We start from the raw sequence: 25,930 nt of genomic DNA on the forward strand, positions 1-25,930 counted from the left end.
TTTGAGTACTTGCCAAGTGCTCAGCTGTACCAGGCAGAATTATTTCGCATTACCTTGTTTAATCATCCTAACAAGCCATGTGATGGATGAGGAAGCCGAGCCCTAGCTACCATCTCTCTCAAATCACAGTAGTAAGTGAAAGAGTCAAGATTTTACCTGAAATCTGTTGATGTTGAGTCCCATGCCTTCAATCACTATGCTGTAAGAGTAGGTCAATTCTAATCACAGTACAAGTCAGGCATGGAATGGATTCCAGTCTCACCTGCAACCTATCTGGGCAAAATATGCAGCCAAACTGGGCAAATTTAGGCCCTGAAAGCCTTGTGCCTTGTCTCCCAAGTGCCCTGGGTTCTTGGAAATAAGCAACACTTTAGTTTTAAATGTAAACATTTCATTTTTATTAGTATTGTTTTAAACATGGCCATCAAACTATTAGTTTGTACAAAATCACTTTGATGTTGACTGTATATGGAAATTATTATTTTGATATCTAAAGCAGGGTCCCCCAGCACTCTATCACACCCATTTGATTTTCTTCACAATATTTACCTGCACTTGCAGTTGTCCTATTTGTTTATTTGCCCATGTACAGTTTATTTCCTCTTGCCATGGCCCATCCCCAACTATAGGCACAAGCCCTAGAGGGCAGGCGGCCTGTCTGATTGTTCCCTACAGCATCCCCACAGCCAGCCTGCCTACACATGGCAGGTGCTCACTGAACATCATCACCAACTACTCTGTGGATTCAGAGCACATACAGGCTCTGGAAAAGATGATGCTTGAGCTCTGGCAAGTCCCCAAGGGAATTATGTGCCACATGTATACCAGAAGCCACCAGGCAGGGGACAATGTGGCTTCCTATAAGCTGAGGGTTTACCCAACTACTTGCATCCTCAGAAATGGGGAAAACCTTCAATTTTTAGTTATGCTTTTACTTTGAGAGAAAGAAAATAAATGTCCTGATTGCAGGAAGGTGTTTTTTATTCATAAGGTATCTACAGAATTGGTGGACTGGAAAAACATGCTGAAAGTAGGTTTTCTACTGCTGGTGGCATTTTCAAAATAGTGATTTAAAAATAAACAAACAAATAAACCCCCAGAGCATCTACCCCACACAAAGCACTTCTCACACCCTGACAGGTTGGGATCAGTACCTCCTAGAGACACGCCGTGGCTGCCTCATTCTGCATCACTCACAGGTCAGTATATGATTAGATGTGTGGACCATCCTTCACAAATACACAATTCCTAACTGGTTTCTCTAAGCCATTATATATTTCAGAGGTAATTATTATCTTAGACTTTAATAAATACAGATACCACGTATCTTTTGCTTAACAATCAGCTATATTCTAAAATCAAGAGAAGGGTCAATAAGCGAACATGTTGGCTTATTTATGGGCCTACTTAGCATCCCAGCACCACTGCTCCATAAGGAAGGTCTGGGACTGGTGGTGTGGCTCAAGAGGTAGAGTGCTTGAAAGCAAACACAAAGCCCTGAGTTCAAACCCAAGTCCCACCAAAAAGAAAACAAAAGGTCTGGAACATGTCACTTTTACTTTACCATACATCCCTTTTGATAAATCATTAATTTGTGTTCCAGTCAATGTGTATTCATAACTATCAGAGATTTCCAGGTACACTATCAAAAAAAAAATGGGGACCTATTAATTAGTGATAAAAGGAATTGGGATGAGCACAATGTAAGACAGCAACAAGATTGGCTTATTCTACTATGAAATCAATATTTTCAACAACTGCAGTTTTGGCAAATTAAATGATAATGAGACTAGTGATAAACATTCTAATAATCAACTTCAATTTACAAATTATTTTAAATTAAATACACAATTGTAAAAAAGAATATAGTCATAAACTGTGGACATGCACTACATAGGAAAACTGTTGAGTAAGAACCCGAATTTAAGCACGCACCTGCATATTCTCTCTAAGATCCGTGGCATCCCGTATGGGGGGCTGGGCATTCTTGAACACCTCATCTACAGTTTTAATCCACAATGTTCTCAGAGATGCATATTCCCTGGATTTCTTCCCTTTTCGCACAGAAAGGCCCCTTTTATGAGGCTTTCCTCCTCCTCTTCGGTTAGTGATTGCCACATGGACGAACAAAGAAGCATGTGCAAGAACCTCTCCGGTCAAGGATTGCAGGGGGACGTGGCGGTAGCCTGTCTGTAAACATTCGAAGGGAATTGTGTACTGACCAATAAATTCATCCCCAATGTAGTCATCATCCAGCACTACAAAGCGCACCATAGCCAGTTCAGGGAGGTTGATCTGAAACTCAAAGCTTTCATCAAAAATGGGAGCATCTCCATTCTGGTGCACTGTTTTTGTCCTTTGCTCTGCGCAGTCAGCAGGGATTCCGTGGATTTCTACATAGACGTAAGGATCCACCACATCACCTTTGGCACCTGAACCTTTGGGCTTGGGAAAGTTCTGGCCACTGATGATTTTGATGTGAAGGAGCTGAGGTGAAACTCCTGGGACAGAGTCCTTTGTATTGGCACTGAAGAAGGACACTTCTTCCCTCATGATAGCTGGACGAAGGACATAGCCACAGTTTCCATTCTGCCGAAACCAGCCAATATTCAGGTCCATCATCAGTCCTGGTGTCTGAAAGTTCATGGCTACAATTTGACAACCACATTTCCAAAAATCTTGAGGATTCATGTTACTAGAGTCGATCCTCATTGGACTAGGGAAGACCCTGGCAAGAAAACGCTTGTTATAATTTACAAAGTCCCCTGGATTTTCATTGGCATATTTGCTGGCAAGCACTTCATTAAAGGAACAGACTTCCCAGTACTTCTGAACCTGAAATGATACCTGAAATTCTTTGAACTGAACTGACTTACAGATGCTGACCAGTTCAGACAATTCTTTGCAAAGCTGAAATCGCTTCGCAGGCATATTGTTGGGTTGTTCCATGTTCTCTTTTCCCATCCTCTGAGACATTTCTGCTCCTTCATCTTCATCAGTAACATCTCCTTCTACTCCAGGGCAATTTGAAGATAGCTTCTTTGCTTTAATGAGTATTTTCCCTTTCAGGACATCTGGGGACGGTAGATAAGATTCCTCCACATTAGGTGATGTTGTATATAGCTTATCTCCTAAAATTTTCTTCATGTGTTGAACCATTACCTTCTGTTGTCTAATAGAACAGTGATTTTCTAAACACAAGATAAGAGGATACTCTGAAGCAAAGAATGCATACTTGTTAATAATATCAATGACACTGCGGAAAACAATCTGAGAGGTCATGGTGTGGCCTGTGTAAATGACAGGTTCGTTATCTGGCCCATCCCATACATCTAATTCAACACTCCGGCAACCCATTTTCAGAGCTCTTATGTACCCTGTGATGTCAGAGGGGCCTCGGAACTGATCTTCTATTAAGTATGTATTATGAGATGAGTTTATAAAGTAATGAGAAAGGGGTTGCTTCATATCCTGACAGACTTTCTTATGTTCTGGATCAAATATATAACAGTCAGGTGACATAAGATAATTAGTGAACCCGTCTATGGAGAGCCAGCCCTTTTCCTGGCCCTCTTTAGATGGCTCATATTTATGAATAATTTCAAGGCTTATTTCCTCATTGATATGTGCCACACCCTGTTCTGCCTCAAGAAACATCATAAGATCCTTGGTATCAAGGAATTCTTTATTGCTTGAAAACTGAACTAAAAGGAAGTAAATTTCAGGTCTGGTACAAAGCTCATGGAAAACCTCAATAAATTCTTCCTTTGTGACTTCAGTGCCAGCTTTGTCCTTTGATTTGTGCAATTCTTTGAACTTAAGCTCAATTTTGCTTGTTTTTAAACCAGGATTGAGGTTTCTGATACACTGTACAGCATTACACAGAGTTATATGTCCAAGGTTATCTACATCAATTTCACTAAACATTTGCGAAACCCAAGAAGTCCTCATGTTGTCTTGGCTACTTTCTAACATATCGAGTGTATGCTTTCCATAAGAAATTAGGTACCGGAGTCCCGTAACCCAGATGTTTGCAACATCTGCAGAGTTGGCAACCAAATCAAGTGACTCATAATTCTCTCCATATATGACTGAAAATGCACAGTCTTCAGATATCTGGTCAGAAATGCCATTGCTGCGGAATATGTCTGTGTTTTTTCCTGTTCTCACTTCCTTGATGGATTTAATATCAATCTTGGCTTTCTCAGAATCCTTCTTAGATGGCTCCCACCTCAAGCTCTGCATGTCGGCATCCAGCAAAAAGTATCTGTGGTAAATTCTAGAGTTGGAGCGAACTTTTTTGAGTTCTGATCCCTCCACCATTGAGTTGATACAATCACTTGCACTGCTGATCTTCTTCTCTGTTGGCATGCTGCTGAATGACACTGTTTTCTTCCGTTCCCTTTTCTGTTTTGTGCCATCCTGAGGAAAAAAAAAAAACAAAAACCCAGTGTATTAGAATACCATAAACATAGGTCTCTATGTTCAGGAATAGGAATTAAGACTTAATTTCCCTGAAAAAATTGTACTATGAGTATTTCCTATTCTGGGTCCTATGATGAATGATAGTCACTCATCTCTAAAGATCAGAAGAGGCCTTGGAGTTTACAGCCTAATACCAAATCATTACTGAATAACTGCAATTCATGTTTGTCAAGGGACATAATTTCAGCAGCATACAATAAAATCTACTGATATACATCAGCTACATAATTTTCTGGGCCAGGAGAAAATGAAAATGCAGGATTCCTTGCTCAACAATTATTAAGAATTTCAAGAGGGAAACAGAAAAGTATTATGATAAGCACAGGACCCTTGTGAGTGTGGGGTTTGTGCAACTGCACAGAACACACACCCATGAAGCAAGTATTGGGTATGTATACACATCTCCTACATCAGCATTTCCTAAAGGCCTGCTGTCACCAAACCACTTACCTTAGAATCACCTGGGCAATCTGGTAAAAATATAGATTTCTAGGTCCATGGAATCAGATCTATAGGGATTATGGTCAGAAAACTGCATTCTAGGCAGAACCCCCATGCTATGGGGATGTGGAATAAAGTCTTTAAAACATTCTGTGGCCACTTAGGTTCACTACGATGTTTAGGCTATTTTTGTACTATATAACAAATGAGCAGAAACCACTACATATGAACCATTAAAGTGCATATTAAATAGGTAGACACTGGAATTCTAACAGAAATTTTTGACTCTTCAGAATTTCACAATAGACTAGTCATGGTCCTAAATACTTCAGGTAGATATGGTTTACTGCTGCAGTTGCATAGGTCTGAGAGGGAGGCCTAGACTATAGCTGGAGGTGCTTCTAGAATTCTAGAGCTGAATTTATTAAAATCTATTTCTGTGTACCAGACTAAGTCTTCCTCAAACAATGTTGCCTAATAACTTCCAATATACATATGGATTATTAAAACTAGCCAAGTGAAAAGTTTCAGGTAGTACCTATTTCAAAAGGAGTTTGCATCACCAATAATTTACTTCTGAACTTTCCTACACAATGCAATGTGTTCTCACCTTAAGAGCTGACATCCACAGCTATGTGTGTGTATGTGAGACTTTCTCTGTACGTACCTTTATTTGAATAAGCAAACAAGCAAACTCAAGTGACCTCAAAACATCTTCCACAATTTTCACTTAAAACACAACACTGCCTTTCAGGAGGTGTATGAAATCTGTGATAAAATTTCAGTAAGTTATTGCATTCATAAATAAGGCATAAGAATGGGGGGTTGGAATTATGTAACTTTTGTGGCAATAAAGAAAAGAGCATACAAAGGCAATTCAGATTTTCCTGCTCTATACAGAATCTATTTTGAATTAAATCTTCTCTATATTTTAAAAAGCTAGTATGCTATTCTATGTCTGAAATTTAAAACCATTTTTACTTTTTGATTAGTTATACTTCCAAAAGCAATTTACAGAAAGTAATTAAACTTAAACTTTAAATCATGCAGGTATCATTTCCCTCAAAGTTTCAAAATGAACCATGTAGAGGCTTTTGTGATCTGAGAGCCAAGATAAAACATAAAAGCCACCAGGCAGAGTATTTCTTTATAACTATATACTCAGAACAATAAAGTGAAAAAGAGGTAAAAAGTGTGTTAATTGTATCTATATGATATAGTGTATTCTTGCTATTCCAAATCCCTAAAGCATAGATTGTATTCTATCTATTCAAGTGAGTTGGCATGAAATGAAATTTGTAATCAGTCATGCATAAGGGCATGAAACAAATTTTTCAGAATGAAGGATGTCTTTACTTCTACAAAGACAGGTTTACCTTCTAAAGGCAATGTACTAACTCAGTAAGGGAATTTTATAATCTTTATAAATTGTATTGCAAAGTGCCACTAGTAAAAGAAGTCACAAAGATAAATGGAGGTGTTTATCCATTGATCTATTAAAAATACATAGTACTTTCTTGGCATTGTACTCTTTTATCCTGTCATTTTTACATATTGATTAATATTCTACTGCCACTTTCTAATTTGTTACAAATGATACATTTCAAATCCATAGTTTTCTTTATTATTGAGAGAAAAGACTACATTGTAAACTGGTTAACAGCATACACACAACATACAACAATATATATACACACATACACTCACACCCCCATATTTGTTACACAGGCAACAGCTTAAACAAACACCATTCTGTGTCTTTAAAAACATTGCCTTTCCTTTTTATAACCCAACCTAGACTCTGATTGGAGACTGGGCATCGACTATAGATACATGCACATGATGGCCACCCAAGCACAGGCTGGTGTCATGACAACAAGTATGCCCTTGTCTCTTCTTCCCTCTTGCCTAGGACCATCCTATAGCACATCAAGGCCTGAATTAAAAGATCCATTTCTCCTTCCCCACTAGCAGATGAAGCTATTAGAAAACACCAACAGAAGAGTGTGCTTGCTTAGAGACTGTTATGATTTGAATCTTAAATGTTCCCTCATAGCTCAGATGTTGAGCCTGCTCCTCAGTGCAGAAATGTTCAGAGTAAAGCCTTTGGAAGGTGATTTGATCATGAGGGCTCTGGCCTCATCAATGAATGAATCCATAAACGGGATAATTGGAGGTGATGGAAACTTTATGAGATGGAGTGCAGATAGAGAAAGTAGGTCATTGGAAGTGTGCCCTTGAACAGTTTATCTTGTCTCTGGCCCCTTTCCTATTCTCTCCTTCCCTCCCTCCCTCCCTCTCTCCTATTTTGCTTCCTGGAGGAGGTGCTCTACCATGTGCTCCCTGCTATGATGTTCAGCCTCACCACAAGTCCTGAAATAATGAAGCCAAGTACTATAAACTGAAACCTCTGAAGTCACTAGCCAAAAATAAATCTTTCTTCCTTTTGAGTTGTTTTTCTCAGGTATTTAGGCATAGTGACAGAAAGCAGACCAACAAGGAGAGCAAGTGTGAGCTTGCATTCCTATCAATGGATGGTGCAGAATTGCTCGCTGCGACCAACAGGTGAATGTCATGACAAGAAAAGCAGACAATCTGATTCCCCATGGCCAAGAGAAAAGGAAGGGGAGGAAAGAAGCACTTGAGTGGGAAGGAAGCAGAATTAGGGTTCCATATATAAGACTGGGTCCCAACGCACCTAACTCCTGGAATCTTTATCCTACTGTGCTCATTTCAACTTGGCTTTCATTCTTCAGTGCAGGAGTGATGGAGCACTTGCCTAAGCAAAGCAGCTGGTCGGTAGGAGAGTTGGCATCTACTTTCTATGCTACTTCTAATGTAAGTTAGTTTAAATTGAATGCTGAAAAGTACTCAAGCTGTATGTGTTACATATATAGTTTCTTAACTAAAAAAGAAAACTAAATGGATCTAATGGACATGAATTAGTTGGCTAAGGCTCAAGGAAAACAAAAAGGGTCTCTGCTGAATTCAAGGTACCTGAAAATACTTTAAAAATAGTATAAGTAACTTCTCAGAGCTGGCTGTTATAAGTACTTATCACCTAAAGTGCAATGGTGAATATGACAACATGAAAGCATGGGTCTACCAGTGTGTTTCTGCTACTCCACTGGTACTAATTAACACTAAGAAAGAACATGCAAAAAAGGTCCAGACTGTAGGAAAAACAGTCTCCAAAAGAATCTACTCTGAATCAACCTCAAAATTGTGTACTTCTTGGTAAACAAGCACAAAATTTAGAACTGGAAAAAAAACTTAAAGATTCATTTATACATTAACTAATACTTATTTACATAATGATAATTTTATGACAAGAATTATTTCAGGTAAAGCAATGAACTAGAAAAGAGGCTAAGGAAACTTTTCTGTGCCACAGCAAATTCAGGAAGAACAAAAATATTTATAGAACTCATACTTAGCACTGTGTACTTCAGAAAAACATGTATGTCTAAAAAAACTGCCTACTTTATTTAATAGAAGGTTGTCACTAAAAATAGAAGGCTATCTGTGATATTTAAGTAGTAGCAATTTCATAAATGGGTATGGGAAATTTCATAAAAACCTGAAATGAGGTAACAAATGGATGGGCCTCATTTCTTCCATGGGGAAGAACAAAGTGGTTGGCACTAAACCGTTTGATCTCACTTATTCAGGAGGAGATGGACCTGTGGGGTTGGAGTCTTGTCTAAGGACACACAGATAATTATGCCTTGCTGGAAGAAGATTACCTCCTGCTTCCTATTGTATTTCTCCTAGATTTCAAAACCAATTTGTTTCCATTTTCTGTTTGATTATTCTTCAATAAACACCACGAGAAAACGATGCAACAATATCCAGATTCAATACCTGGGCAAAATAAGTGCAGGCAGTGATTCAGGTGTGCAGGTGGGGACAGGAATCTAGCATGGAAACAAAGCAGCTCTTTATCTCCCTGGCTAATTCTGAGTGAAGTGGTTTCATTTGAAATACAAATAATACTAAAGAAAGGTATGTGGGCTGTATGTTTATCAAGGAGGAGGGGTCTAGAATTAAAAAGAGTGGAGAAACACTGCAAAAAAAAAAGAAATTTTTGTCTTTTACAAAACAAAAGAAAAAACTTGAAGTCCATTAAACCAGCACAGCAAAGGCTGACCTTTCTTCAGCTCAACAGCAATAACTCTGAAGTGAAAGAATTAGTCATGCCAGGCACATCAGGGTTACCTTGCAAGGATTTTCACACATCTTTAAAACTCTGATGTGCTCTCCAAGATGAACAAAAAGATAAAAAATAAAGAAAGAAAAAGAAAAAGGGTCTGAAGCAAAATGGTCTCTCTGAAGGTCATTTTATAAAGTAAGATGAATTGAAGAAGGATAAACCAACTTGAAGAAATCTGGATATGGTCAAATGGTGATTCTGGTTCATGTGGCTAGGCCCTTTACTACAACTAATAGGAGCTACTTGTCCCACAGATGCCTCTCCTCAGCCAGTCTTCCTTGTATATTATATTTCAAAAGCTTACATGTGTCCAGGTTTGGCAAAGAGCCTACATGGGTACAGGTTTGCTAATAGTTTGGGAACCTATAGGTGACTTAAAACTTACAAAGTGGGGCCAGGTGTGGTGGCTCAAGCCCATAATCCTAGCTACTCTGGAGGCAGAGATCAGGAGGATAGAGGTTGGGAGGGGCCGGCCGGGGGGGTGGGGGGGGGTCGGGGAGTTGGCAAGACATCTGAGCAAGCAAGCTATGCAATTAGATATCTAGGACAGAAGGGCCCCTGGAAAACTCCAATATGACCTCCCTGTGATCTTAAAGGGTAGAAAGAAGAAAAAGCAGGACAAACCAGAATGAGGACACTATAAGGACTAGTAGGTATTTCAAACCCCCATGTTTTAAAGGGTAAAACCAATCAGAACGTTGCAGGCACAGCCAATCAGAATGCTGCTTTCTGCACAACTAATGAGTATAGAGATTGAGCAACACTCATGGGTAGACCATGTCACTTCTCTGACAACCTGTTCCAGACCTCTCCCTGTCTCATGTGGGAGCTTTGTTCTACCTCTTAATAAACTTCTTACCTCATAGTATAGGCAACTGTCCGTGGACTGCCTTCTTTACTGTGTGTCTTCATAAGACAAAAGAATTCAGTGTAAATTGGGTACCTACTGCTGAACTAAAAAGAGCTGAGACACAGCCAGTGCAGCAGACCCAGATCTCACAAGATTTGGTTTCATTTTTGGAGGTCTCAATGAGACACTATGGAAGGGTGGTATTTCTCTGTTTTGTTTTGTTTTTTTCTTCCAGGACTTCTATACACCTTTTAGGGAGGTCCACCACCCAAAGGATAGTAGGAGCGGATTTTACTCAACTCTGGGCTCAGTGTATTCCTGGAGTTCTGAAGTGAACCTGACACTTTTAACTACTGGTTTGGGGACTTGCCTTCTCTGCCTCCTGAGCTCTTTATCTTAACGTCTTTAGCTTGGGTTCAGAGCCTGACAAAATGGGACTATGGTGACTCAATTGATAGATCTAGCACATCCTCGCCATATGTGATTACAGAGGGCCAAATTATAAGGACCAAGGGAGACACGGGCCTCAGATACTTCTAGAGCACTGAGTCAAGACGCATAAGCATAATGCTAAAGAGGACAAGAAAGGGATTCAGATGGAATGCAAGTGAGAGGCGCCTCATCCTGCTGAAGTCTGACCCTCCTGGAATAGGTACTAAGTCATTTACACACCCAGAGGTTCACTTAAGGAATGTAACACAAGACTGGCACCAGGGAGATCACACAAGTGAGGGTGGCTAGTCCTGCAGACCTTGACCTCTCCATGCAAGGATATAAGATGGCCACCACTTCCCTATGGCATCTTTGGAGGCCAGGTGCTAGAAAGTGCTAAGAAATGTCTTGCCCTTCCTAAATGAAAATGTGCTAAGGGGTGCCTTCTCTTTTTCTTATCTTCCAGATGGGTAGCCATCTGCAGCATGCACGCTACTGGAGTGCATCCTGAGATACAGGGATTCCTACTGACTCTCAGATCCTAAAAAAAAAAAAAAAGCCTAACATTTTTCTATACCAGAGCCTGGCCCAAATACAAACTGGCAATTGGAAAAGCTTGTCCCCCCCGAGGGAAAAAAATCTTTCACCCTCAGTTAGACATTTGTTTCCTTTTTGTGATGCTGGTTTAAGTCCAGGTCATTCACAAGTCTTCCATTTGTCTTATCTTACTCCCTCAGGATATCCTTTAGTTTGGGTGAGTCTCTCAAGCTGGTTCCAGTCCCTTTTGACTTCTGGGAGCCCAATTAGGAAAAAAGAAAACTTCCCATTTGTTTGTTATGTGTTTGGTGTTTGTTTTGTACATGTGTGTTGTATACAACATGGCTTTATGTTCCATCTAAGCACCCTTTGGAAAAAACTACATGGTTACGGAAAATGCTGCCTATCATTCCAGCTATGTAAGGGAACACAAATAGGAAGATCGTGGTCTAGATCACTCCAGACCTATTTCAAAAATAACCAACTGCAAAAAGGGCTGGCAGAGTGGCTCAAGTGGTAATGCACTTGCTTAGGAAGTGCAAGACCCAGGAGTTCATCCCCCAGTATGGCAAAAACAAAAACACCAAACTTTTAAAGTAGGGGCAGCTCAACGCAGAGAAACTAAAGCAGATACTTTAAAGCAACTGAGGCCAATAGGAGAAGGGGACCAGGAACTAGAGAAAAGGTTAGTTCAAGAAGAATTAACCTAGAAGGTAACACACATGCACAGGAAATCAATGCAAGTCAACTCTCTGTATAGCTATCCTTATCTCAACTAGCAAAACCCCTTGGCCCTTCCTATTATTGCTTATACTCTCTCTTCAACAAAATTAGAGATAAGGGCAAAATAGTTTCTGCCCTAGCCAGGGGGTTGGGGGGAGAGGGAGGGGGTGGGGGGGGGCAAGGGTGGGGGTGGGGGAAGGGGGGAGAAGTGACCCAAACATTGTATGCACATATGAATAAAATACATAAATAAATAAAATATAAATAAATAAATAAATAAAGTAGGGGCAGTTCAGACAGTGACTTAGGAAACAGAAAATCAAAAAAGAATGTCACTCTCAAGAAAAAAACCAGACAATCTATAAAATCATAACTTTTCTTGTAGCCACCAGGGAGGTGTGGTCACAAAGCAACAAAGAGTACATAGAAACTCCTTCAGGTTTGATCTAACATGTGATGAGGTAGCCACTATCGAAGCCCATTAAAAGGAAAATCAGCTAAAATTCTAAGGAATTCCATGGTGAAGTATGGGTCAGTATGTTAGTTTAGAGTAACAGGACCCCAGACACAGGAAGAGTTTTCATTCATTTGTAAGTCTTCCTCCCATAGATGCTTCTGAGAAAAACAGGGGACAAAGGAGGAGAGCAAGCCCCTTTCCTAGCACAGACATGCAGGAAATGAGGCTGCCACTGCAGGACAGCATGAAACTCTGCCTACTTCACCAACCCTCTTCTCATATGAAACAAAAGCCTTCTAGAAGAAGGATAGTACAAACTCCATGTGCCTCTAGAACCAGACAAAGGCCCATAGCCCCAAGAGGTAGCAAAACCTCTTCGACTCAGGAACCTGCACCAAGTAGAGCTCTGCTATGACCAGGGAAGGGGCAGAACACTAGTTCCTGCCCAGACCCAATACAAACACAGACAGAATTTAGCTGCTACATGGAACAGGGCAGATATGGTGAGAAGGCCCACCCCAGAGGACCAGGTGCCAAGTGCTGCCTACGACTAAAACTGGGCCAGAAGGACTAAGAATTCCTACAACCCACCAGAAACTTAGCACCAAGTGACAAGCTGTCTATCAGTAGAAGAGGGACAAGAACATTTAAAAATGAGACCCTCTCTGACACAGGCATTCACAGCTGAAAGCTGAGGGTAGAGAAGGAACACTGAATAAACCCTCCAGGACTTTAGCCATCATCTTCTTTGTCATATCACACAATGTGACAGTACCTCAACAGTGGAGGACAGTGGTGCACTGAAGGTAACATGGCAAGTAAAGCCCAAACCTGGCTAAATTACTGATGAGACTGATTCAAATTCTCCGACAATAATGACCTGGATGCCCATTTCTGAGCATACAAAATTATTTATCGCAGTTTCTATAAAATATGGTGTCTTAACATTCAATAAAAATTATTAAAGGACAAAGAAATTTAAGGAGAAAGCAATCCATTGTTAAGAGAAAAAGCAATAAATACAGCCAGACTCAGAGTTGACTTAGATATTGGAACTGTTAGATGGGGACTTCAAAATAATTTTTATTATTATGCTAGAGGATCCAATAGAAAAAGTAAACAACGTGCACGATCAGATGGTATATTTCCCCAGAAAGATGGAAACTATAAGAAATGCTATTCTAAAAATGCTATAATATCAAAGATGATGAATTATCTTGATAGGCTAATCAGCAGACCAAGCACAGTTAAGGAAAGAATCAGTGAACTTAAAGATAAATCAAGGCTGTGATCAGATTCTGAAAGTGATCTGTACGCCCATACCGCTTCCTCTAAGAAGTTTAGGATCATGGACTATTAGTATAAACTTTAGAAGATAAAGAAAAAAGTTACTACTTCCTAGGAAAGAATGTTAGCCTGAAATGTTAAAAGTGAAGACAAAAGGTAAACACATTATGGGGTTGAAAAGGAAATTTTAATGGCATCCAAAATAAGAAATAACAAACTGAGAGCAAAGAAAAAGGACGCTACATAGTTTATTGATAGAAGTTTAAAAATGTATTAAGAAAAGCAAAACCAATCTGAGAAAGAACTCTTATTGGTAGCCATGAAATGATTTTCTTCATACCAAGGTACAGCAAACTAATTCAATGGTATATAAAGCTTCTAGTTCAGGAACCACCCACAGAAATACTATGGGCCACAAGACGTGAGCTAGTATTACATGTCATCTGTGCCTCAGTTTCCCCACATGTAAGACAAGCATCTAAATAAGACTCACCCTTCATGTGTTATTTATAGTACCTACTTCAGACTTGTTATAATGGTAAAATTAGATCATACTTGAAAAGAGCTTTAAATGCTACCTGGAATTTTGTATACCTTACATTAGACCCTGTTAAAGAAATACATTTTCTTCATGAAAGAAAGTACAATGTGTAACTGTAATAGTCTGATCACTTAGGATTTGTTGAAACTTAATCTGTCTCAGAAGAACAGAACCAATGCCACTCTGACTGGCTTTTGTTTAGTCCAGGCCACTACTTAATGCAAACACCAGGACACCCCGGGAAACTATCAAAGGCAGCCAGGTGCCCTCTCAGTGTTTCACCAGGCTGCACTTCCATACCTCCAGGGGACAAGTAAACCATTCTTCAGAGTCTTGCATTCCTTTAAATCCCATCAGTTTAACAAAAATTATAAATTAATTTATGTGTAAGCATCCACACATAAAAAGTATAAATTAGAAGCAAAGATCCTCTAACCCCCATAATATTTTTGTCTAAAGAAAATCAAATGACTCACTCAAAGCACTTTATGATCAGAATTATTCAGATGATTCCTTCTATTTCACAATCCATGTCAATTCTAATCATAGTGTAGAGAAACCTAGAGTGTTCAAAACAGCTACAAGTAAGAAAACAAATTCCCTACAATGTCTGTCAAATGAGGTCAGGTTAAGGTCAAGTTAAAGCTTCCAAGCCATTTGATGTGATGGGTTATACTTGCCTTTGAAACAATGAGGTCTTTAAATGTGATATCAGAGGACTAGAATAAAATACAATGCCACTTTGCAAGACAACACTCTTGGTGGAACATTTTCATTACTACTGAAATACTGATTCAAACTAGATTTACAAAACTATCATCTACATCTGTGTCCAATATAAACAGCAATAAAATTCACTGGTTTTCTCCAGTAATGAAAAGCAATAATAAAAGCACTGAATGCCTATAAATTAGACTTTACATTCCAATGAAAATATTGATGCTAAGGCATTTTGATTTATGATCTATAATAATGGTAGTCAACTGGACTGATATGATGTGAAAACTAGCAGTGTTTCTCAACTGTATAGATGGTAACTTCATATTCAGCACACTGACAGACCAGCCTGCTGACTGCCTCTGCTGACTGCTGACAGAACTACTTAAAGACATCGTTACTTACATAACTTTAATTGCTAATAACTTTCTAGTAAATTGTACTGAGTTTAAAAAGGTACAAAGTTGAATCATATAATATGATTGCTTGGGTCCACATATGAGCAAAATTTTTTTTTTTGGGTGTTTTGAGACGGGATTTTGCTACGTAGCTCAGGCTATCCTCAAACTCTCTATGGAGCCCAGGCTGACTTGATCTTCCTGCCTTAGTCTCCTGAGTCCTGGTACTGTAGGTATGTACCATCATGCCTTAATATGATCAGTTCTAAGACAATCTTCCCCATCACTTATTTTTCTCCCCTAAACCGTGCTGGTTCTTCATTGTTTCGGAATGGCTGAGAAGGAAGAAATTTGTTTTCCTCTTTTTTTTTTTTCATTCTTAAGTCTGGCATTGCTTGGGGGTCAAGGAAAAAAAAATACAGCAAAGCAGTTAGGATTTAGAAGGAAAACTTCACAGATTTGTCCACTTGGAGGCAAGACTATTGTCTTGAGCCAGATCCACTACACTGAACAGAGAATAGTACTCCATATTTTTTTTAATTAAAAATTTAAGGAACACTGCTTCAATGGCAATTTACTATGAAATTGCTTCATTTGTTTTATTTTGTGAGAAAAGAACTTCTTTCTGGGGCCTTTTTAATTTCAATGGTTTATATTCATATGAAATTTGTGTGTGTTGGGGGGAACAATTAGATCAGAAAAACAAGAAAAGAAACAAAATAATGAGTCATATAAGAGGGAAACTTGGTTCTCTCTGGAGTATTCTTTAAGCTCCAAGCCATTCACAATCTCACACTAGTCCAGCCTCCAGTGTTGCTCCTCTAAACTCCTAGGGTATTTATAGTTTCTACCCTATAATTTAACACTTAATGATAGTCTTACCCAGTTCCCTAATTGTTTTATGTGGGTTAGTCTTATCTCCTTAAGGAGAAGGTAAACTTTATAAAAGAATGGGCCTTGTCTTATATTCTAGAAGCCCCTGGCTAGACCAATGTTGGTAGTCAGAACAGTGCCTTCTTTTAATGCCCTGAATAATTTTAATAAAGCCAATGATTGCCTTGGAATTAACAGAAAGACCAAAAAGTTAAATTTTTATGTAAAGTATATTTGCTTTTTTCAAAAAGCTGAAATCATTTATTGTTTCTTCAATTTAAAGTTAAGATTAAATGACCCTCATATCAAACATCTCAAACAGAATTTTTCAAAAATCTCAGTACAGGAGGATAAAACAGTATGAAGATAAAGTTGGAAGTACAAAGACAGTAGGTCAATAATTAAAGATTTTTCAGCTTTACTATTCAGTTTATATCCATAATATTTATCAGAATATTACAGTGCTATAGCAATACTATTTAATGTTCAAACAACTAGATTTTAGCAAGTTCATGGGTTACCAAGGTCCACAATGAAGAGATGTCTGTTTACAAAACTTTTTTGGGGGTTGGGGCATGGCTCAAGCACCTGCCTAGCAAGTGCAAGGCCTGAAGATTAAACCCCAGTACCGCCAACACAAACACAAACCAAAACAAAACAAAAAACCCAAAACTTATTTTCAGTAGTAGCATCCTCTACCCTATTCCCTTTTTAGCTCTTTCCTCAAATTCCTCTAACACTAACCTTAACTTGTCTTCGTGACCAGCTACCTTACTTTACTGGCCCATTTCTATTGATGGCCCTACTGTGTACACCTTCTGGCTCAGGAAGCCAGAAGCTCTGAGTACCATGCACTTAGCAAGCCTTTACCATGAGTACCAGCATGCCCTCCACTCACAGAGAATGGGTAACCTCTCACAGGTTACCACAGAAGCCCTCAGGAAGGCCCAAATCTTCTTGAGCAACAACACCAACAGCACTCAAGCACTGTCTACTAGTATCATTAGAAACATCAATAAAACAATTGCTATTTCTGCCAATTATTGAGTGTTCTTCATGTGCCAAGCACTCAACTACTAAATGTTTTGTTTCATTCTAGTGCTCAGGACAACTTGGAGTGAGGTATGCTCACTGTCATGTTACAGGTGGGGGACTGATGGTTTGAGAAGCAGGGTAACCAATGAAAACAACCACCCAGGTCTGTACAGCACTAAAGCCCTTCAACACTCTACAGCATTGCTTGCACATTGCCTCCTATTGCCTGGGCTCCTGGAATCTGGTAGCCAGAGCTTCATTGCAATGCTACCTTTGTCTAGAACCTACTGCTACATCTCATGCTATATCCTGTATCCAGACTCCTCAGATTGGTTTTCTAGGCCAACTCTCCACTGTTTCCTAAATACAAACCCTCCCTTCAGATCACTACTTCCTGCAATACAGTGAAGGGACAGTGCTTATTCCCCTGACCATTAGCACCTTCCACCCCATCCTTTCCTCTCTTAATTCTACCTTACTCTAGAGGTCTTGCTGAAACCCAAGCCTTCTTTGAAATATGCAATTACTTGACAGTGGACTAAACTCTGTTAAAATTTTTTGAGCTTAAAGCAAGTACAGATAGCAAGTGTTTATAAAATATGCCAACTTTCTTTTCCCATCTGGATCATATACTTCTAAGAAGCAGAATTCACTTTTTAAAACAATTGAACTATTTACTAATTGAATTCTTCACTGAGTCTAATGCTGCATTTTGTCCAAAACATCATAAAAACAACAAAATTACGTTAGCTGACTGAAAGAAATAGAGTTCAATTTTAGTAATATGATCTCCCTTTTTAAGTCTATAACTAAAATACTAAAGCCAAAGTGGTTTAAAATTTAAAACTTCAAATATTAGATTTTAATGTATTATGTGGAGAGTAATATTTAAAATTTTTAATTTCCATAAAATACACATCACATAAAATTTACCACCTTAACCATTGAAGTGTATACTTTAGTATTATTAAGAACAGTTTTATGGGGCTGGAGGAGTGGCTCAAGTGGTACAGCACCTGTCTAACAAGCATGAGGCCCTGAGTTCAACCTCCAGTACCACCAAAAAAACAAAAAAACAAAAAAAATCAGAAATAAGAATAGTTTTATGGTTACTCTTTGCATTATATATTTTTCCACCTACTTATATCTTTGAATCTGAACTGTAGATAGCATAAATTTTCTCTTCCTCTGATTTTGATTGGATTGTTTCATCCACTCACATTTAGTATTACTGTTACTGATACAGTTGGATTCACATCTTCTATCTCACTTTTTTATGGGCCTAATATCTTTTTTGCTCCTTTATTCCTCTCTCCCGCTTTCTTTTACATTTAGTGAGGTATGTTTGAAATTTGGCAACACAGACTTTCATGACTCCAACACGTACAATTTTAGGGAGATGAGTGAGAAGACCTGGAGGGAGCTAGAGACTAAAGGAAGTGAGGGAGGAAATTGTGAGTAGAGATAACTCTGTGAGGAAGGAACCAAAGAAATGCACTGGTAGCTACAGAGATGGGCAACTACAGAGAATGGAGCAGATTTCTATGCTGAAGGGATTTATCCAGTAAAAAAGGAACGTTAACAGTACAGGAGAAGGGGAACATTATCTGTAAAGGAGTGAAGTCCTTGGAAATGTAACAGGGGATGGGCTTACCAGTACATTAGCTTTTTCCTAAAGGGTGACATTTGAGCTGCATCCAGATGGAAAATGCAACAGAAGAGAAGGCCAGAGGGAATAGTAAATAGAAAGATGTGAGCAAATAGAAAGATGTAAGCAAATAGAAAGACTACAATGTTGGAAGAAGCTGATGAGACCTGGGGCAGGAGAGTGGGAAGTAGTCAAGAAGAGGCTAGATGTGAGCCCTGGGGCAACAATGCAGAGTGGGGCTGGTCCTCAGACAAGGCTTCTGCAGACTGGGAGTATGTTCCAGTGCCAGACAGAACAAATACAAGTACATACGAAACTGACAATGACCTGCATTTCCCTATATGTGCAAATACAATTCACCACCTGTTTTAAAAGGTTAACAAATAGGAAAAAAAAATCATTTGTTTTACAACTTTAAAAACTGCTGGGAAAACTGGTTAGCAGTCTGCAAAAAACTGAAACTAGATCCATGTATATCACCTTATACCAATATTAACTCAAAATGGATCAAGGATCTTAATATCAGACCCCAAACTCTAAAGTTGATACAGGAAAGAGTAGGAAATACTCTGGAGTTAGTAGGTATAGGTAAGAACTTTCTCAACGAAACTCCAGCAGCACAGCAACTAAGAGATGGCACAGATAATTGGGACCTCATAAAGCTAAAAAGCTTCTGCTCATCAAAAGAAATGGTCTTTAAATTGAAGAGAACACCCACAGAGTGGGAGAAAATATTTGCCAACTATACATCAGACAAAGGACTGATAACCAGAGTATATAGGGAACTTAAAAAACTAAATTCTCCCAAAACTAATGAACCAATAAAGAAATGGGCACGTGAACTAAACAGAACTTTCTCAAAAGAAGAAATTCAAATGGCCAAAAAAACACATGAAAAAATGCTCACCATCCCTAGCAATAAAGGAAATGCAAATTAAAACCACGCTAAGATTCCACCTCACCCATGTTAGAATAGCCATCATCAGCAACACCACCAACAACAGGTGTTGGCGAGGATGTGGAGAAAAAGGAACCCTCATACACTGTTGGTGGGAATGTAAACTAGTACAACCACTCTGGAAAAAAATTTGGAGGCTACTTAAAAAGCTAGACATTGATCTACCATTTGATCCAGCAATACCACTCTTGGGGATATACCCAAAAGACTGTGACACAGGTTACTCCAGAGGCACCTGCACACCCATGTTTATTGCAGCACTATTCACACTAGCCAAGTTATGGAAACAGCCAAGATGCCCCACCACTGACGAATGGATTAAGAAAATGTGGTATCTATACACAATGGAATTTTATGCAGCCATGAAGAAGAACGAAATGTTCTCATTTGCTGGTAAATGGATGGAATTGGAGAACATTATTCTGAGTAAGGTTAGCCTGGCCCAAAAGACCAAAAATCGTATGTTCTCCCTCATATGTGGACATTAGATCAAGGGTAAACACAACAATGGGATTGGACTATGAGCACATGATAAAAGCGAGAGCACACAAGGGAGGGGTGAGGATAGGTAAGACACCTAAAAAATTAGGTAGCATTTGTTGCCCTTAACGCAGAGAAACTAAAGCAGATACCTTAAAAGCAACTGAGGTCAATAGGAAAAGGGGACCAGGAACTAGAGAAAAGGTTAGATCAAAAAGAATTAACATAGAAGGTAACACACACACACAGGAAATTAATGTGAGTCAACTCCCCGTATAGCTATCCTTATCTCAACCAGCAAAAACCCTTGTTCCTTCCTATTACTGCTTATACTCTCTCTACAACAAAATTAGAAATAAGGGCAAAATAGTTTCTGCTGGGTATTGAGGGGGTGGGGGGGAGAGGGAGGGGGCGGAGTGGGTGGTAAGGGAGGGGGTGGGGGCAGGGGGGAGAAATGACCCAAGCCTTGTATGCACATATGAAAAAAAAAAAAAGAATCATCAGCCCATTCCACAACTATTCATCTTGTTTCTGCCTTAGCAGTCTAATGAAACCAAACCCAGGACACGCCTCTGGATAACTGGACAAACACAGGATTATTACTTGATAGACCACCATTTGAAACACCAGAGAAATTGGTATCCTTTGAAAATAGTTTTAAATAACATTTAAAATGTTATAATATACATTGTTATAATTCAAATTATAATTATTGGAAAAAATGTAAAACAACAGTAAATTCCAAAGCTACTGCTTTTCTACTTAGAGGTGTTATATGGAAATCAAAGATTTCCTAACACAATTTGTCTGCAAATATGGCACAGACATACCTTCACTGGCTTTGTATCTGTTTGTCATACCCACTGTAAGCCCCCATTTTTTTTTTATTAAAAGCCACACTTGGGTTAAGAAATCAATAAAAATGTTGATGCTTACATGGCAAGACTCCAGAAGACTCAAGCAATTAATCCTAGGGCATTTGCAAAATACAGCCAATGCCAATTTGGATTGCAGAAGGTCCAGTTTTGCCATTTTCCTGAATTATCATATACCTTTTTAAAACCACAAGTCACTTCCAAATTAATTAGCCCATCAAACTAAAATGAAAAGCAGTTTTAAAAACTAGTAAAATCTCATCATTAATGCATTTTAAATGGCACGTACTGCCAGTGACTAAAGCAATTCAACTGCTTCAATGAATCTATATCACCATTTCCAGCCTTCACTGGTGTAAATCCCAACTTCTGAGTGAAAACCACTATTGACAAATGCACAATTAATTCCATACAGCAGGTATAAAATTCATTCTAAACACATTCCTGAACCTGGCTCATGTTTTATATAATACAACACAGAACACACTATTTGTAGAGTCTCTACACCATAAAACTAGATGCTCAGGCAATTCTATGGAGTACATACTGCAAATCTTAGTTCTGAGAGTTGGAACTATAAGGGTTTTACATGCATGTTTCAGGAAGCTTGTGTGAGAATGAAATACAGGCATTTATAAGGCATGCTTAGATTTTATACAGGTATTTTAATGTAAGCTTAAAATGCCACTTGTAATTATACTGTATTTTATTTCACTTAAGTTATCCAGACGTGAAAACAAAGACTAATTCTGAGCCTACTTGAAAACTAATCATCAGAAACCCTTAATAAGCAGGATGCTATCCTTATTCCAGGAATCAGGCTACCATTACCAACTACCAGTTCTAAATAGGATTATGATCCCTGAGTTTTGAAGCTGACCTTTCGGTCCATTATGCAACTCCATAGTGACTTGCTAAAGTACAAGCATAAGAGAGAGCACTGAAAGTGAAGTGGCACCCCAACAAAAGACTCCCAAGGATGTTGGAACTATGGGCAACACCTACTGCAACAGAGTAACATCTAAAGTAAACACCTGTAAGAGTGAAGGCGGATATTAATAAATATGCCCCAATGACTGGGGCCATCCTAGGAAAACTGCCATGTGTGGTCTTTCTACTTGAAAGTGACCTTATTGCACTGGAAATTCAGTTACAATCCAATTATAATATCTGTTCCTGGGGTGCTCCTGACTGGCAGGCAGGCAGGTCTGGTTTGTCTGGATACTTCCAACTTGCAGGCCTTACCTTATCCGGTCTGGTAGCTCACTCTACCCAGGCCAGGAATGCATACGTACCTGCTCAAGTCTTACTGCCTTAAACCAGGTGGATAGGGAGCTCTGAGCACCACTGCATAAGCTGGATCCTTATGACTGCTTCTTGTTTGTTTCCTAAGGCTGCTATAGCTCTCTCCATTCTCTGTTCCTTCATGGGTATGGACCCTTAACCAAATCCCTAACCTGCCTGGATAGAATGGAGTCTTTACACACATATCTGGCTGGAATTCCCCTATGTTTGGCAAGGATCTTATGGGAACACATGCAACTACCTGTTGAGCTACGCAGAGTCCTGCTCATGCATGGCTCCCATGAGGCACAGTCTAGCTGGCCGGGGATGAATGCATACCCTTGGACACTGTAATTCAGATTCCCCAATCTCAGTTCATGCCTCTCCCAGAGTCTGGCCTTCCTGAATATCTTGCCAGAATTTTGCCTTTATGGATCACATGAGGGGGACAGATATACAAACAGGAGCTGTGGTTTGCTAGAAGTGATAACTAACACACATGTGAACACTGTGAGGGGCAGGCAGTGATTGGGAAGCCCTTTACAAAGGGGACACAGTTGTTAGAAGGCGGCCGGCCATTGGAGGCTGTGAGATACCAAGCAGGATGAAGGAACTAATGGCTGGGCTGTTCTAATTGACCTACTTAATAGACCACTGATTAGTTTTTCTGGGAAACAAATCATGTACATTACTACCCTACCCCCTTTCCCTGTTCTTGAGCATGTATATTGTAGCTCTCATTTTAAGTCAAAACATAAATGTATTACACTATATTATACCATTACTACTGTGTCACAATTGTCACTCTAGGACTTCTATATCTTGTATTCACTTCAAAATTGAACTCTCAAGTTTAGAAATCCTTTGTAAGATTGCTGAGTTGAGTCTGTGGCTTATAGCATTTAAGAAATGCATCGAAAAAAATTAGATTAGAAAGAAGTTTATCTTTTAATCTAATTTCATGCATCTTTCTTCTGTCCCCAACCCAAATACAATGTAAAATTCATTCTGGTTTACTGGAAACTATAATAGCAACACAGAAATCACATTTTGTCCTTTGGAAAGAGATGGGGTTTTAGCTGAACCATGTTTTGTTCCAACTATAAATCTGGTGTTTTTTAAAGTAATTTAGTTGTGCTTTTGAAAGCATTCTGTAGAAAAGTTTTTAATTCAGTAAGACTATAACTTGAGACCAAGGACTTTTAAAAATAAGACAGGACTAGGAATATGAGAAAACCAGCTCTCTACAAGGCCTGCCATCAGCCTATGATAGCCTACTACTGCCCGGCAAAACAGAAAGGTTCTTTGATTTAGAAAATGTAATGTATTTTCTTTATGAATTAATTAAGAAAGAGGAAAATTTGAAGAGAATGAATTGTAGAGTAAAATCTAGTTGCATTTGTCCCATGGAAAGAGGAGATGAGCTAACCTCTGTTAGCCACTTTTATAAGCATTATCTCTCTGAGTCCTCAGCTTTGGGAAGTAGGACCTTAACCAGGAAGATGGTTGCTCTTTTTTCTCCCCTGTTCTGCCTTCTGTGGCAGCCCTTCTGCAGCTCCTTCAGATCCCTTGTCTGCTGGATGCCCGCTGGTAATGCCCATGAGGCTCTGGCACTGGACTGACAGCTGGCTAGGCAGAAGGAAGGGCAAAGCAGGGTGGTTCTTCCTCTCCTCTCTTTGCAAGGGAGGGGAGAGCATCTCAGTAGAGGTTGTATCTCCTCTGAGGTGCCCATGTTCCCTGGATGCTGGTACTACTTCCTGCTCCCCATGGTCCTTCTTTGGGGGTGGGGCAGGAGATAGTTTTCTGCTATTGACAACCTCTGGTGGCTTCAGTAATCCTGTTGAGCTCTTGGTTCTTCAACCACCTGTACAATTTCCTTGATTAAATTCTCTCTCCTTTAAATACTGTTTTTCTAGTGGGGTGATTCAGTGCTCAAAGTTGTAGCTGCTAAGTGCAAAGTGAGGCCCTGAAACTAGCTTGGCCTGCCCCCTCCCACAGCCCATTCCTGTCTACTCTGCTAGCCAGACCTGAGTTCTCTTCCAGATCCTCGCTTACTGGCTCTGTGGTTTTGTGAAGGACCTGCCCAAAACCTCAACTGATACCACTAATTTTATAAAATAAGGAAAGTAACCACTTGCCCTTACTTTGTGGAGCTTAGTTAGACATGAAGGAGATAATTAAATGTAAAAGCACTGGAGGGGCTGACTTAACTAAGATGTTGACATTACAAGTTCTCAAGTCATATTTACTAGAATTAGTAGGTGGTGAACAAGGAATTTACCTGAAATTAACCTTCCAGCTAAACTCCATGGCTATAAATGGTGAAATGACTGCAAAGAGCTCGCTGTGAGTTTACAGACAGTTGTCTTGTAAGTAAAGGAAGTTGGTCAGTGGTCTCTAAGACTTCTGCTGAGTAACCCACAGCAGAAGCTGTGCCGTGTGAACTCAGGCAGCCCTTCAAAGGACATCTTGGGGAAAGACAGGCTGCCAGCTTAGTCTAACCTCTGCTGTACCACTTCCCATGTAACTATCCCTGAACAAGGAATACAGTGACAGTACTGTTCTTAGGGTTACTGCTGAGTAGTAAACAAGATAATGTAGAAATGCCTACTACAGATCTTGATTCCCTCAATAAATGTCAAGTGCAATTAACATGGTTTGTATTATTACTATCATCATTGTACTCTCTGATAATGGATTTTACCACAGTTTGTTCACAGCTATCTCTTCTGCCTATGTCATTCCCAGAAGAGTGACAGTTTTAGATCTGACCTTTATGTACATCAAACAGTCATCATTACAGAGAGCTAGCTTTTCCTGCCCCCTCCCACCCCACTGTGTTCCCTTCTTGTTATTTCTAACTCGTCTGAGCACCTGGGAACCTTGGTTTCAGCATCACTAGTATTTTTTAAAGTCATACTATTAAAGCAAAAACTGGGCTATTTAGTCACATATTTATATTTAAAAAGGTAATAAGAAATCCACATGCATTTCTAGAGAAATACTGAATTATCTTTGGACAGATGGATACTTTCCCTTTGATACAGCATTGGAAGGAAGTAGAGACAGCCTGTAGATCAACTGTGTCCAAAATGCATGAGAGCCATATACATAATAGTAAATTTTCTAGTAGTCACATTTTTAAAGCTATAAAAGATAAACAAATGAAATAAACTTTAACAATTTATTTTAATTGCTCAACATACTACCATACAAGTAATCAAGATAAAACATTTGAGATAGCTTGCTTTCTTTTTTCATATTGAGCGACTGAAATCCAGCATAAATTTATATCACATCTCAATTGGGGTTAAGCGCATTTCACTGCTCAGCAACCATGGGGAGCTAGTGGCTCATGTGTCAGATAGAGCTGGTCCAAATGATAGGCTCCTTAAAACTAGGAACTGTCATAATTTGATTTCAACCCTCTCCCGCTTGATGGTTCTAGTATAGTGCTCTGCCCAAAGCAAGCACAAAACAAATATGCACTGAATCTAGGAGTGACTGACTGGAAAGAGGGGTTATCACTCTTAAACGAAAGCAAGGCCAATCTACATCTTTTGGAAGAAATAACACCTACATAAATCTTATATCTTAAAAAATTAGAACTGGATATCACAGCTAAAAACACCACTTTCACCTCAAATCACCTCATATCAAAAAGCCACACTACAGCAAGCACCAGTGGCTCATGCC

General features: G+C 39.3%; 1 protein-coding gene across 3 annotated transcripts in view; it reads right to left on the minus strand.

The window, feature by feature from the left end:
* Positions 1 to 25,930, minus strand: part of Plcl2 (phospholipase C like 2) — a 232,341-nt gene that overhangs the window by 82,516 nt on the left and 123,895 nt on the right. For all 3 annotated transcript variants that reach the window (XR_012436308.1, XM_074043847.1, XM_074043846.1), the window contains exon 2: positions 1,936 to 4,422. Coding sequence is in view for 2 of the 3 variants with exons in the window: in XM_074043846.1 (XP_073899947.1) it covers positions 1,936 to 4,422 (2,487 nt within the window). In the remaining variant the exon portion in view is untranslated. The remainder of the gene's footprint in view (positions 1 to 1,935; positions 4,423 to 25,930) is intronic.

The sequence above is a fragment of the Castor canadensis genome, chromosome 10, assembly GCF_047511655.1.
Source record: "Castor canadensis chromosome 10, mCasCan1.hap1v2, whole genome shotgun sequence".
NCBI classification, from domain to species: Eukaryota; Metazoa; Chordata; class Mammalia; order Rodentia; family Castoridae; genus Castor; species Castor canadensis.